Below are 16,091 nucleotides of genomic sequence, written 5' to 3'. Positions count from 1 at the left end.
GGTCTGACCTTGGATTCTCTTTTCTGCTTTTTTTAGAAGCATATATTGAAGGAGGAGATCTCCTTCTCTTAGGTGTGATCTGGAGAGAGTAAAATTATTGATTTGCTATAATGCTAAAATGTAGGTGAGAGGCTGGATGGTGCAGGTAATTAACAGCTGGATACAAACTTTTTAATGCCTATGGTGTATCACTGGTTCAAAGTCCTGCGCAGGTCGGTGGCAGTACTCTCAACCCCATGTGTTCAAAAATCATGAACTTGGTTTAAAAATCATGCAATTCTACATAACTCGGGGGTTCTTTTTGTTTGCCTTCTGCTTTTTGAGCCTCTAGAGTACACATGGATCTTGTTTTCAAGCTTTTTTTCTGCAACCATAATGGGCAGAAATTTACATTTTCAAATGAAAGGGGAGAGTCTCATGTAAACACCTGACTCCGGGAGTTGAAGCCTTAAGAAAAGTGGCCAGTGTGACAAGCGTCAATAAAATCATGAGAGTAGGCAACACTTCGTTAGTGAAAATGAGAAGGCTTGATTGACACAGCTGCACAGGCCCCTAGGAGAAGACACACTCTACAAGAGCCGTAGAGCCTGTTTCACCAGCAGTGCGCCCCCTCCACATAGGGTGCTGATGTACGGGACGTTCTGGGGCAGATCAAGAGTTGCATCCAAGGATTCTTATCTCCTAGTGATTCTGGAACCATTGTATCAAGGGTGTCAGTTAGGGCCCTAGCATGCACGGAAGACACGCAGTGACCAGCAGCTTCTCCCTGCTTAGGAGCTATTCCCTGATTACTAGCGAATGACTAAGGTGAAATGAACTAGTGGTTGTGTTCTGCTTCTGACAGGTGCCACTACCACAAAACCCCTCACTCACTGGATGAGCATTAGCTGAGGATGTGGGGACTGAACTACTCTTTCATATTTATAGCAGGGCTGTTGACCTGCTATAGCTAAGAGTCCAGTTTAAAGCTCGGTTCTTCTAAGTGCTCTAAATCTCCTGGGTTACTCGATTGCCTTGAAATTTGGTGTACCTCGGGGGTAGATGAGGTTCTGTTACTGACCCAAATCTGTGGCCATTTGACCAAGGGGTTCCTGAGCTACAGCCCCCAGCCCCCCAAAAAACAAGTTTTTTTTAAAAATGCAGGTGTCAGATTCTGTCAACTGATTTTTGCTTATAGATATAGAGCAAACACAAGCTCAGATTATTGCACCAGCGTGTCCAATGCTTGAGGGTTACCATAACAGAGTGCACAGCACTCACCCGCCCTTCAAGGAAAATCAAATTAAAACATTACTTGAAGAAAGTTTTGCTACTCTCTTTAGTGTCTCAAAAGCCTCTCGCGCTGAAGTGCCAAAGGAATTACACTAGGCATGCACGGGCAGAGGAGTTAACAGACTTGTTAGCTTTCACAATTTCACACCAGAGGATAAGCTGTAGTGTTCTGATTCTAAACACACCCAGCCAGTCTCAGTGTGAGCCCCCCGCCCCCATCTTGACCAGACAAGGGGGATGAGGCAATATCTTTTATTGGACCAGCTTCTGTTGGTGAGAGAGACGAGCTTCCAGGTTTACACAGAGCTCTTCTCAAACACTGGTATCTCACCAGCAGCTGGTCCAATAAAAGACATACCTCATCTACCTTCTCTCTCTCATATCCTGGGACCAACACGGCTACGACATTGCATACACCTTGAGCAGAAATTTCGGAAAGGTTCAATAGCATATTGCTAAAATCTGTCTCTGGCAGAATGGTGGGTTTTTAAAAAAATTATTTTAGGGAATGTAATCAAAGTAGTTTTGTAAAAATACAATTAGATAGATGAATATAGCTGGCAGGGGAAGGGCATTTAAAGTGGTGAAGAAGTTGTGGGGGAAGGGGTGAGAGGAATTGGAGGCTGCATCAAGGGAAGAGGGATAAATATGGGTAGGTGGTAGGGTAAGTGAGGAAGCGAGGGACACGGTGATGAGTGGCAAGGGAAGAATAAGGGCAGAGGTGCCTGTCAGCCCCCCATTGCCCCCTTCTCTATGCACACCAGGATCTGGGGCATCTGAGCCCCTCTCCCTACATCCATGTGAGCTGGAATCTGGAGATCCCACATCCCCAGGGGTGTCAGCCTCCCTGCTCCCCATATGCATGTCAGGATCTCAGCTTGACACCCTTCCTCTCCCTTTCTCCCCGTCATTGAAACTTGGTTCCAGAGGGAACTTGCCTTTCTGGGAAGTGTCTGAGCCCCTCTTTCTATCCCCACATTTAAGCTGGGAGCACCTGCCCCCTTCAGATGCCTAAACCCTTCTTCTTTCCTCCATGTATGTGCTAGGAGCTGGGGAGATCCTGCCCATCTGTGGGAGTCTGTCCCATCTCCCTTCATTGGAACAAAGTTCGGAGGTGTGGGTTGTTACTGGAGATGTCTGAGCCTTGTTCCCTGCCCTCCCCCCCCCCCATCTGATCCCCCCATCCCTGTCCCCCTCCTGCAAGCCATAGGCAGGAGGGGCTTCCCTTTCTGGGGGTGTCTGAGCACCTCTCCCTGTTTGTGTGGGGGCACGTCAGGAACTGCGGGGGCCTCAGTCCATGTGTGGTAGTCTGGCCTTCCATGTGAACCAGGTGCAGAGAGATATGTAGGGCTGGGCCCTTTTCCTTACCCATCCATGTGATTTGAGAGTCTCTGCCTCGCCCAGTGGTGTCTCAGTCCCAATTCTTCCACCCCCACTCCATGTGAGTCAGGATCAGAGGAAATCCTGTCTCTTCAGCTGGGGAGCTTAGAATGGACAGGGTAGGAGCATACACCAAACACATATACAGCTGACACAGTACCCGTTTGTAGGAGCTTCTGAGAACAGGTACCCTTGATTTGCATTAGACACTTTTCAGCAGTGGGCAGCGGGAAAGGGATCCACAGACATGAATGGAGCAGTTCACACATTTCAGAGCTATTGGTTCAGGCTCTACTCATCCCTGTGGGGTATTCACTTTCAGCACTGAGATGAATGGGACAATGAACACCCATGTGACATTAAAAAACAAGCAAACCCGTTGCAGTCTTGGTAAAGTCTCACATGATCTCAGAATCCTGGCTTCAAAACTCATGGCTTCTCTTAGTCAGAATGACCACATGGGAGCTAATGCAAAACTACCTTCCAGCCTGGACAGTCACCAATCACTATGGACTTTGCGTATGGAAGTGAGACTGCCCCAGTGAAGATGGCTGCCACCTCTGAATGCAATTTCCTCTCCAGCTCAATATTTGTAAGGAGACAGATTGAAGCAGGACAGCCTAAAAGGAAGCAGGAGGAGACTGATGGAAGATGTTGGAGAATATGGGATGGAAGAAAGGAAAATATAAGCAGTGGTTTGAAGAAAGGAAACCATGGGGGAGCATGAAGAGAAAACGTGAGTAGGGGAGGAGTCAGAGTATACTAAAGAGGAAGATGGAGAAGAGAAGGAGACAGGACAGCGATAAGGGCGGGGGTGAGGGCATGTAGAGGGATAGAAGGGCAGCTTCTCCACTCCAGGGGTTAGGAGAGGATAAAAGGATATCAAACAGGGAGGCAGATGGCTTCCCACAGCTCAAAATACCAAAAGCAATGACCCCCCTCCCGTATTATTAAGTCCCATGATATTTTAGGAGAATGATTTTGGGTGACCTCATTCATGGATTTTTGAATGCATGGGAACTACAGTAACTACACCAAAAGAACAGAACCTTGGGGGATGGTGAGGAAGACCAGGAGAGAGAAGGCAGCCTAACTACACCAAAACAATGACTAAGGTGTTTTTTTATTTTAATGTTATGTGACATTAATTTTACTAAGTTATGGATCAAAGTCAATTAATTCCATTATTTGTACAGCCTCAATATTGTGATAGGGCCTTTAAAAACACATATAAAAATAGTGCGCTTGCCTTGAACAACTTGGAGTCTAGATAGATAGTGCTCTGAAGAGAAGAACTGGGGGGTTAATAGGCCTTGAGAGAAGTAGATGTTTAAAAGAAGGGAAGGATAGAGGATTGGAAGACTAGTTTTCTGAGAGTCAAATGCTATAATATGTTTTCGAAATTATGCTATATACTCTGAATGTTATAAATTAGAATAAAGTGAAGAGAAAAGGAAATATATTATTGAGTTCATGTAGCTACAAGAAATTCAGAGCAGGTTGCAATATTCTGATTTTACTGCTGTAGTTTGAAATAATATGAATGATAATTTCTAGCACTCCAAAACTGGAATTGTGTTTTAAATCAAATACTAACATGTAATATGGTTTATAATGTAAAGCTGTTATAATTCAATTAGAAATAATTGCTCACAATGTCCAAGCATAAGCAATGAATGTAGATTCCCATTTTAATTCAAGTTTGTATTTACATATATTTGCACAATACATATTATTATCCATTGTATTTCGGTCTCCATGGTACATTTTTTTATACAGTGCTTTTCAATTGATTTGGCTTGCCTTATACTAGTACCATCACAATACCAGTCTTACTACCTGGTGCCTATCTTTCACATACTATTAAGAATTATAATGGATAGTCTCATATATGTAACTATCATAACCAGTTACAGTGAATAGCATGTTCATTTTAAGAAGAATACTTAATAAAACGTAAATGGAACCAAGAGTTCTTGTTGCAACCTTGCTGGTGTGTGAAGTGTGTCCACCTCCAAAAGACCTCTTTTAGTCAAATCTAACTGATAAAGAGTGAAGTAGTTCAGTTCTATACACACCCATCACATGGCACCAGATTCAGCTTAATTGTACAATCAACACTTCTCTAGAAACCACTGAATAAATACAAGACACATTACATCTTAGGCTGCCTACAAGATATCCATTTTAAATCATACACGTGAAAGTACATAAGGGCAATGCCGTGAATATTTCACGAGTAAAGTGCTTTTAACATCAAGCAGATGAATCGTACCACAGGAAAAAAAGTTCATTTTGGATAAAAACAGTTCATGCATCTACTCTGCATCAATTCTCTGCATTAATTTATAGTAATATTCAACTAGAATTTATAACCTCAATCCTAAGGGATACAAGGCGTGGGTACAGTGTTTACATCTACAAAACTCAACCAATACTCTAGAATCGCATACATTTTGAACATTGCTACAGCAGGTTTTGTTAAGAAGCCAAACCTTTGGTAGTGTTAATGCAGTATACACTGAAAATACTATTGAACCAGTACATGAGCTCAATATGCAACTGACAGGAATGGGAAAAAGAAAAAATCAAAAGCAAATTTAATAGCTTTTTGCACTGTGCTTCTCCAGTCATGCTCTATTTTCACATGCCTTCCTGCAGGTGTAAGTTTAGACATGCAATTTAAGCAAGTGATTGCTTTTAGTTCAAAGACCGGCCACTTGCTGCCAAGACGACCCTCCAGAATTGTGCTGAATTCAATTATACTTCCTTGCCTCAAGTTCAACAACACTTTCTTAAACTCGTTGCTTGCCTTCAGCACAATATCTTTAGTTATATCTTCTTCCTCTATAGCCTTAGTTCCATTTTTGCCATTGAAAGGCATGCCCACAGTTATTTCGAATTTGTATCGATCAAACCTTTTCATGTGGCAGTCATGCTTTGTCAGATACTTGAGACGACACAGTTCCTCCTCCTCCATGGTAACATTTTTTGGGTCACACACAGGGTAGGGTTCACCATACAAACATCTAATCCAATCACCAAAAAAAAGCGGAAGCATGTTTATTGCAGATTCTGCACTATTGTCAATTTCTGTAACCCTGACATATTTGAACCGTCCAGTCCATGTCACTCTGTGTCCTTCCAGATGACTACATATAATTTGGGTACGTGCCATGTTCGTCTCTTTCCATGACCGGGGTCCACAGAGGAAGCCATACTGATTCCATGTCAAAGTGGAATTGTAGACTTTCATTCCCTCTGATCGATACACATAGAACCAACAGAACAACATTACAGCTGTAATCCACACCAAAATGAGTTTCACTATAGAGCTCCTGGTTAGGGATTTCATCATTTCAACCATGGAGAAGTTAGTTTTTGTCCACCACCGGAGTAGCAAAGGAATACCACACAACACAAGAGTCACTACAATCTTCATGAGCTCCAAAGATATGAACCACTTTATGAAATGGACAAGACACATGAGTGCAATGCCTATCATTAGAACTGGAAGTGCAAAGAGAAACAGAAAATAGCCAACTGATGCACGAATGAGACCAATGCAGGAAGACTCTTGCAGAATAACCACTGAGAGTTCACACCACATGAAGCACACCAGGTAGGGAACCAGGTAACAGTAGGTGCCTTTAAAATTCCGCAGTTGTGCCATTCTAAAAAAGAGATAGAACAAGTACAGGAACAGAAGGCATGGGATGCTCACATTTAGTATGAAGAAGTGGCCTATAGGAACAGTAAAGAAGGTTTTACCTAAGAATTTCAAATAGCTGAAATTTATAGGTAATATCTGTAATAGGGAGAGGGAGCCAGCAGCCACCTCAGTCATTAAAGCTCTTCGTGTATAGGGTTCCGCACATGTGCTTAAACTCATATAACTTGTCACTGTGAAGAAAATAGAGATGGTAGCCAACTCTGAGCATGGTATGAAGTCTTTGCTTGCTATAGGGAAGGAAAAAATGACAAAGAAAACTGAGAGCAAAAAGTAAATGTATGGTTCTAAATGATTCCACCCAAAGTTCACTTCTGCTTGCTCAACATCTAGATTTGGCTCGAAACGTAGCAATAAGTCAGTCAGTGTGCGGAAGTTTTCCCAGGCCTTACTATCTTGAAAGACTTTCAGTGTGCAAATCACCATGGAAATGAAGGACAGATAGAAGATGACTAATGGGATAAAGAAGGCAAAAAAATCGATTGTCAGGTTACTGATGATGAAGAAGAAGATGAGGGCATTGATGTGGTGTGTTGGAATAATAGTAGAGAGCCAATGCATTCCTGCCTTAGACGCGATATCTATAAGGTACTCTTTAATTTCCATAATGGCATGAAGTGGATATTTTACAACCTGAAAAGAAAGGAAAAATTTATGTAACACTTTTGTTCATGTACAGTATGTATATTCATGTTAAAGCAATTGAAGTAAGTCAAGCCTAACTTGCTTTGAAATACTTCTATTTCAAGAGGTGTTGCACAACAAAATGGGATTTTCTCTGTGATGATTCTTTGGTATTAACCTCATCAGATGAGGCACAGATTACATAACCTGTCTATTTTGTTATCTAAAGTTTTCAGAAAGGAAGACAAATCTCATTATCAATATGACATACCATTTTTATTGAAAGGCTTCCAAATCTAGCATTCTGCTCAATTAGGTTCCTACTGAAGTGCCCAATGATATTATCAAGTTTAACTGAAGTGCTGCAATTCTGTACCATCTTGAGTCATTACTTCAGCTGTAATTGTAAACTTCTCCAGTGATTTTGCCACACACCGTGCATCATTATACATATATACACTAAACGAGTGTCTATCTGTCAAATTATTGAGAGGCAAGCCGGGGTCTGAATCTATAGCACACCAGCTTGCTGCACAGTACAGTCCCATGTGGACATTGCTACAGCCCAGTGAAAGTATGCTAAGATGTACACTAAGCCACATTCCAGAACTTTCACAGAGCTGTAGCAGTGTTCTTATGGGACATTAACCTTGTGCTTGGCATGCAGTAGAGTCACACTGTGGCTTGTTATGCAGTAGCTTACCATGTAGACAAGCCTTAAGTCTTTACAGCTAATTTGCATTTTAAAAAATTTTTCCCAAGTATGTAAACAAGCAGCTATAAAAAACCACTAGTCCTTTTCAACTTCCTTGTATTATAAACAGCTAGGACTATTTTATCTCCCTCCTTATGCACAGATCTGTGATTATTCCGTTAACCCACAATCAATTATATTACAGAGTCTTTAATATTCCAATTATCCTACAGGGGATTGATTACGTGCCCAGCAGGGTGACTTGTCAAACAACATTGGAGTTATTGTAAGAAGAGACACTCCCTTTCTGCAGGACAGATGGAAAGGACCATCTCAAGCAAATTTTGAATTAAAAATGCTGGCAAGTGTAGTTCACAGTCCTAAAACACCACAAAAAATTCAGTTTCCATGGTGTCCCAAACATATGCCTTTGTATCAAGTACCTCAAGGGAGAGGCCAAGAAGCTTTCAACAGAGATTTACACATTATCACTAACTGGGGCAGCAAGCCCAGGAAATCAAGAGTAAGGATATTCACTGGAAGAAGTGTCCCTGTTTTCCTTCCTAAGTACATCTCCTTCAGTACATTACATCCGTTATCTGGAAGCACTAGAGGAAACAGTCCTTTTCTTGTCCCTTTTTATTTGACATAATGTCCAAGGAGGACAAGTAAAGAACTGATTTGCTGATGGCAGCATGATGCTTTCTACCTGTTGCCATTTTGAAATGTAGATCAGTGTACACATATACTTCTCAGTTCTCCCATTTAGATTTTGTTTGTATTGTTTAACAGTCAAGTGTTGGCCTGAACAAACCAGTGACAACCAGTTTCATCCTTTAATTCCCTCATAACAGCAAGTGAGATGTATTACACAGCTAGTCCATTGCTATGTTTTCCCATTTGTATATGCATGTTTACACATGTCAATCATTTATTTTGTCAATTACCAGTATCTGTAATTAATAAATGTAGATATACATCTAAATAAAATAATATGGCAAAAGAGAGAAGCATTGTTATCTTCCACAAGGGGAGTATGAAGATGTATTGTCATCTTCCAAGAACAATTATGTTTTCTATATATCTTCTTTCTAAATTTATGTCATGTATACAAAAAGAATCACACTGTGTACATATGCAACTATACACTCACACAAGTTGTACCAATGCTGCTTTTGGGTGACAAAGATACAAGTTTCGAAGGTAGGCTATTCTGGCCGTAAATAAATTAAGAGTCCTTCAATACACATCACACAATACATGCTTAACTAGTTTTCACCTTTAGTCGCAGTGGTAGTTCCTCAGGAGTCTTTCCAGCCAAATCATCATCCTCATCCTCCTGCACAAACAGGTTAGTTGGGATGATTCCCTTTGCATACTTCTTTGTTATTTCAACAAAATCATCCAAAGCAATATAGTTCTTAGCTGAAAAGTATAATGAAGATAACAAAAAGAGAATTAGAAAATTACAGGAGTAGCATCTCATTAATTACACAGCATGGACCAGCCTTTCTGAGATCGATGTGGAAGTTATTTTCCATCAAGTTTTGTGCTTTATTATGGAGAACTTGAACTCTTGTTAATAGGTGTTTATTTTGTGACCTGTTCAGAGATAGCAAATTAATTTTTGGTGGCAATAAGTGGTCACAATATATCTTGTAGGTATAGTGGATCATAAAGTAAATGGGACCAGTAATACACAAATTATAAGAAAGAAGAAATAAAGTGTGAACACGTTCTTCTGAGAACAGTATGAAATACATTATATTGCATCAGGTTACACTGAATGACTTAATGCAATATAACGTCCAAGTTTCACCGGGATTAAACCTTCAGTGCAGACATATTTACCCGTCAAATATATTTGTATGCTTATTTTAGTGGACTGCAATTTTATCAGGTTTCAGATCACATTATTAATCATCTCAAACATAACTAAGGTTTTTTCCTCCCTTTATAACATTTTGGTGGTAAAACTAATTAAATTTTCAGTAGTGGCATGCTCTGCCATGTTAAAAAGAGAAAGCCACAGGAAAAGAACGCCTCAATGTCTAACTGGAAGTCTGCACTGAGTCAGTTCTCTGGTAAATGCACTGCATATACTCCTATTATATCTAGGAAACCTCGCTAATTCAGTAAAATGAGCACTGATTCCTATTTCACACACACACACAAGATCCCATATGATCTCACTCAAACAGTTTTGATGAGGTGTGAGGCTGGATATTATATACATTTTTCCAAACATGCTGAAGTACATTTATCAGCATGCTATGAAGCATCATTAGAAGTGATCTAAACTAAATGGACAACAAAATGAACATTGCTCATTTACATAATGTAGCAGCATGATTTTCTCATCTTGTCTGTTTGCTTATTTGCTAATTCTCCAAATACAGAAGCACACAGATTAATTATTTAAATACACTACACATGCCACTACTTAAATTTAGCCACACTAGGGACAAAGTGGCACAAAACTGCCACTCAATATAATAGCGGGGGAAGGGTGATTTTGGCCGAGGACTCTGAGACAAATCCCTACTACTCTTTCAAGAAGTGTCCTCTCAAAGTGCCCCAGACACTTTAGACACTTTTCCTGCTATGAAGAGCTTCGAATCTCAGATAGGGACTCTAAGAAAGAAACAGAGAAAAGAACAAGAGTTACACAATTGCATCATCATGAGTTACTATGATCTTTTTTTAAAAACATTTTAGACAGAGTGAGCGCACGCGCCTGTGAAGTAAGAGTATGGGACTGAGAGAGGGAAATGAGTTTCAAAAAAGGAAGGCTGAAAAGGATGGTGGAAGAGGGTTATCAGGGAAGGGACAAGATGAAGAAAAGAAGGATGGAGAGGAAAATGGAGGTGCATGAGGCCTTGCTGCAGTTTGGGATAGTGGGAGAAGGGATGATTGGAGGCCAGAATAACCAGTCACATAAAGTAAAACACATTCATGATGTGTAAGTCAGGAATTTACTATAACGTTATGCTCCTTACAACTTCCTGAAATCCTGCTGCAGGGGAGCTCAAGGAGTGGGAGCCTTTCATAGGCTGCCACTCAGCTTCTCCTACACCAAGAGGGCAGGGAGACTTCCCTCCAGCCCTACGAATGGAGTGGAGAGCCCCTGATCAGCTCCTGTGAACCTCCTGAGTACCAGGATACAAGATCACGTACACATTGTCTCAATCACCTCCTACAGCCGGTCCTAGCCAGTTTCCATGGTAAACAAGTTTGATGTCAATTATAAGTATAATTAATGCCAACTTTCCCCACACACTGAAGCACCTGATATTGCTTCAAATATAAAAAAGACTTTTGAATGACAAAAACCTACAACAAGCCTCCCACACTGCAAGTTTAGAGAGTCAGCTGACAGATATGAAGGCTGGTTTACTTAATTTTTATCTAAGCACAAGTTACACACAGGAAACTGAAACAATCAACTACCAGTTTAAAACTACAAGATTTAACTTTTTGGATTTGTGGTCTTACTGTAATTTTAAAACATTCTTTCATAAAATGCTATATTTTTATAGCAAACTAGCAACATTCTAAGCACTTTTTGGTAAGAGAATGTTCCAACCCTACCCCCAAAAAAACCTTAAAATATAAAGAGGAAGGTAACAAAAAAGCAACATCATATACCTTAATCTTCATTCTCACAACGACCTATGTAGATTTGTTTGTATATTTAAATTAAAATGTAACCTTGCCCTACCCTGTGCACTTCTGGGATATGCTGAGGGTGAGAGTTCTTAGTTTATAATGCATGGTTGGCATGTTAAATCAAATACAATGACATTTATATTCTCAGGCACTATGACCACTGTCCATGGACAATGTCATCTCTAATAGCCTATATGTTCTTCAACTGAATTCACTCCACATCAGATATCTGCAAACAGGCTTACATCAGGCTTCCAAGTGTCGGCAATACAATCAGAAGAAAGCTTGCCTCTGGCAAAATACACTGCATAAATGGAATTGACTGGGTCTGGGAAATGAATGTTAGCTAGTAATAGTTGCTTCTGCTCATGTATGGACAGCCAACTCCATCTCTGGAGAGGAGATAACAGCCCAACGCCTACTTTAAGTGTTTGATGAAAACTTATCATTTCTAAATGCCATTAGTAACTTGACACCCAAGTGTCTCTTAAATTGATATTAAAAGCATATGTTGTAGGTTCCACTTTATTATTCAGATTTTTCTTCAGTTAGGTTATGACAAATTCCCTGCCTCCCCCTTTGCAGTAAAAAAAGAAATGTGCACCTCAATTTCTGCCTACATTTACATGTAGGTTCATTTACCCTCCTGTTATTTCATCTGCCATTCAAGCATTCAGAAAATGACTGGCCCACTTTCTCCCCCCCAACACCATGAGCGGCTGAAGGATCCAGAACAAAGTGGATTGTTTTGCATTTATTTGCTATCAGCAAGAATGAGAAGCACTGACTCAGAAGATCAGCAGCTAAGGGATGGAATGTGCAATAGCATCATCCAATATGTGCCAAAGCAAAAGTTTCTCCAGGGAACTCAGACAGACAGCATGCTTTCCAATGAGGAGAGAGAAAAAAAGAAATGTGGCAGTCTTGGCCCTAAACAATTTCCATTTTTCAAGAAGTGGTAACTGAGCCACATAAAGCTTCGTGTGACCCAAGGCCATATGGAAAGTCTGACAAGGCTAGGAATAAAATTCAGGTCTGGTTCCCTCCCCATGCCTTAAGCAGAGCACTGTCCTTTCCTCTCTCTTCTATGCATCATACTATAGCACTTTTGGTAAATATGAAAAAGTTAATGTAAAACCAGCAAAAGGCCCAGTTCATCCTGAGAATGTTACCCTCAGTGCAGAGTTCCATATACATATAATGAGCCATAGGGTACTTGGAAGGAGAGGACTACAGCGACCCTGATTGGATCTGAACCTGAAGTTTAGATATGTCAAACCCAAAACTTAGGCCAGTTAGCCATGTCCTCCCATCTATCTTTCTAATATATATATAGTACATTGTAGATTTACTATTATTAGAGAGTATTAGTTTTTAAAACAGTAGGACATTTAAAATAACCCCAAAGAAGAGTGAGGCAGACTTCATTTAGTATGAAAATGGAATTTGAATTGTTCTGTACATGGACATAACTGAAGTTTAGGTTTAGCTACAATATTCTTGGTACAATATGTATTGTTTATAACTGTTCCATCGCCCTCTTATTTTTAAGTCTTTAAATTCTCCTAGCGTTTCTTCATGTTTTCCTTTTTCAATTTTTTTCTTAAAAAATAGGGAACGTATGTGAAGATTAGCCGCTTCAAAGCCATGGCTGGAATACAGGAATTGCCATGCTGGGTCAGACCAATGAATGGTCCATGTAGGCTGGTATTCTGCTCGGCAGTCCTCATATCAGAAGCTTCAGAGGAACAGGTAAACCCATATAATTCATAATTATGCATTAACATGCCTACATACCCTGAGGAGGAGTGAGGGGAGGGGATTATCTTTCTAGCACCAACCAGCTGACAGTTGGCTTACATGCTGAAGCAGGAAGGTTGATATCCCGCATGTATCTTGTTTTTAAATCCTAGCTATTATAATTTTTATTTCCCATCTGACATGTTTAATCTTTTAATCAATCCTGTTACACCCCATCCTCAATCTTGTGGTGGCACGTATCATAACTTAATGCTTTGTACGGAGAAATGGAAGTGACTGAGGAGGGTATTTCCTGTCATCAGTTTTAAATTTGTTGCCTTTTCATACTGTCAGGTGTCTCTTTGTTCCTGTACTGCAAGAAGGGATCAACAGAGCACCTCTCTTTACACTGGTCATTTTTTATCTACCTTTCTATGTTATCTATTAAGCAAGTAGTAGTCCTAATTTTGAGAACTAGTTATGAGTCCAGCCCTCCCCTCTTACTTCCCAATAATTTGGAATCTTCATGCCCCAGGCCAGAATTTTAAAGCTTAAGCTTATCTTTATTTTAAAACCTATTAATTTTCCTGTACAGGTGTCATAAGAGCCGATCCAGAACTTCTTACCCATAGAAGATACAGCTCCCTTCTAGAAGTAGCATTTTTACAAATTAAAAAGTGAATGAGGCTCTCCTCTCCCCAGCATATAGAAGAGCCAAGCCAGTAATAATTTTGAGGTGTTTTCAGTAGCTGCTCCTTCCTTTTCAGAACTGATTAGCACAGTGACTTTTCTCGGCTGGGTAGGGCTGGATGGTGCGCCCTTCAGACTCCAGCAAAATTGTATCTTACTTGGCCATAAGAAGAGGTATTTTCTCCCTAGATTTAACCCTCGAGTCCAAGAGCTTGAACCTGGATCTCTTGGAGTTATAGGTGAAGACAGCTAAACACAAGGACAGTGGGCTATCCTGTTTTCACAACACGTTTTTGTCTTTGGGGGTTGGTGGGGTGTGGAAGATCTATTTAATCAAGTATTTATGTAGGAGACAAATAAGAGAAAGCACGGGAGTGCGGTTTAATAGTGATAGCAAGGTAACTGACAGGATGGAGAGCTTTGTACATTAGATGTTAAGCTTAAATGCCGTGCAATCAGAAGATAAAAACGTGCAAGGTTAGCATACTGTAGTTGAAACTAAACTAAGACTTACTGCTGGTGCAAAATTGTTTAGCAAAACAAACAAAACTAAAATCATGGTCATTACGTTTCAAATGGGATGTGTGCACTTACATTCACTGCTTACTAATCGCTCCAGCATTCTTCTTTGCTTCTGTACAGACTTTGGAACTGGGCCAGGTTGTTTTTCACCATCTGCACAATAACAGAAGTTCACAAAGTAGTCATTAAGTGAACAAACAACAATAAATGGCATTAGCTAAAGTAGCAAATATATACAGGGCAGTAGAGTCTCACATCAAATGAGACAAAGGTTTACAAAAGGTCATATGCTACCATGTCCTGATGTGGCAGAAATCCTGTAAGAAGGCTCTACACAGGGACAAGCAAAGCTGTCTCCAGAGCAGTTGCGATCCTTTGGGGAAGGTGAAAACTCCATGACCCATCCACCACCCCTTCGCAACAACAGGGCACTGAGTGGGACTCTGCTGAATTTCTTGAAAGTATTGCATAAATTGAATGGAAACACAAAGCTTATGCTCAAAGCAGAACTCGATGTATCATGTGCTTTTTGAAAGCAGAGAAAGTAACCTCAACAGTACAGTCTGATTTCAGCTACAGTGTTACAAAGAGGAATAGTGTTTATATCAAAATAAATGAGTATGTTTTTCAAAAAGATATTGAGTTTTGACTAAAGAGTTAGTCATTTCCAATTTTTGGTAGTTTTCATTGGTACTTAAGTATACCACCATACATAAGCAAGACTTGTGAAAGCATATGAATCGGCTTTATTGAGTTAGAGTGAGCAGGTCATTACCACAACTATTTTTCATGAATGGGTTACACACTTATTTTATTTAGTTTATCTATTACTTTTTACAGTCACTTAGGTTTTCAGTAGTGTTCTGCTTTTAATTTTGTGTTTTAGTTAGACACTAATGCAAGATCAATTTCTTCTGTCGGGGTACTGGATACCAACCTTCACTGTCAACTTGCCCAACGTTCTCCAGCAGTTCAGAAACTGCTAACTGCTTCTTCTTCTTTGGATTTAATCTCCAATACATAACTAAGGCAGCTTTTCTCACAGCTCTCTCCAGATCAGTCTCAGATGATAATTTCTTCACTTCTTGCTCATTCTCAGAAGTGATGCCTCAAGAAAAGAAAGTGTATTCGATATTATTATCCCACATCTCAGGAAGAAGTGACAGATGCTCACAATTTGTTATTCTTTTCACTTTATTTCTAAGTTTTTGGACAAACTGATTCACACGTCATCTTTCCTACATTGTTCTGTGTAGAGAGTTTACCAACAAAAATTATTTATACATATCTTAAATTTATAGTGCACTTTACAGATTGCATAAGATATGTTCCCTGCTCCCAAAGAGTCTGTAATCTGAACAGATGGAGGGAGGGAAGACACAAGAACAACAGTTCAGGTAAAAGATGACATGGATAGAGCACTGGGGATGAGAACAAGGTAGGAAGTATTATGTAAAGAAGTGGGTTTCAAGAAGAGATCAGATACTTGGCAGACATGAGGGAGACTATTCCAAGCGTAGGAAGTGGGATGGAGAAAGGCGTGAATCTTGAAGTGGGAGAATACAGTACAGGAAACCAATTAGGCAAGAGGACTGAGAAGAATAAAGGGAGAACGAGAGGGACAGGAGGAGAGAATAACAGCAGATATGTAGGTGGGGTGTGAGATTAACCTTAAAGGCAAAGATAAAGAGATTCAATGAGATGTGATAAGAAGCAAGAATCTAATGAAGGAATTCAAGTACATGACTGACACAAATACTTGTATAAGCA

At 40.2% G+C, this 16,091-nt stretch overlaps 1 protein-coding gene across 1 annotated transcript in view; it reads right to left on the bottom strand.

The window, feature by feature from the left end:
* Positions 1 to 4,325: 4,325 nt before the first annotated feature.
* The window catches only part of WFS1 (wolframin ER transmembrane glycoprotein), a 63,381-nt gene continuing 51,615 nt past the window's right edge, over positions 4,326 to 16,091 (bottom strand). The window contains exons 5-8 of the mRNA XM_067556417.1: positions 15,259 to 15,429; positions 14,394 to 14,474; positions 8,980 to 9,125; positions 4,326 to 7,015 (exon numbers count right to left, since the gene is read on the bottom strand). Coding sequence (XP_067412518.1) covers positions 5,204 to 7,015; positions 8,980 to 9,125; positions 14,394 to 14,474; positions 15,259 to 15,429 — 2,210 coding nt within the window. The 3' untranslated portion in view covers positions 4,326 to 5,203. The remainder of the gene's footprint in view (positions 7,016 to 8,979; positions 9,126 to 14,393; positions 14,475 to 15,258; positions 15,430 to 16,091) is intronic.

The sequence above is a fragment of the Emydura macquarii genome, unplaced genomic scaffold, assembly GCF_026122565.2.
Source record: "Emydura macquarii macquarii isolate MOO-44397 ecotype Brisbane River unplaced genomic scaffold, CSIRO-AGI_Emac_v2 contig_1768, whole genome shotgun sequence".
NCBI classification, from domain to species: Eukaryota; Metazoa; Chordata; order Testudines; family Chelidae; genus Emydura; species Emydura macquarii.
Note: the sequence above shows the minus strand (reverse complement) of the source record. Positions and strands in the feature narration are given on the sequence as shown.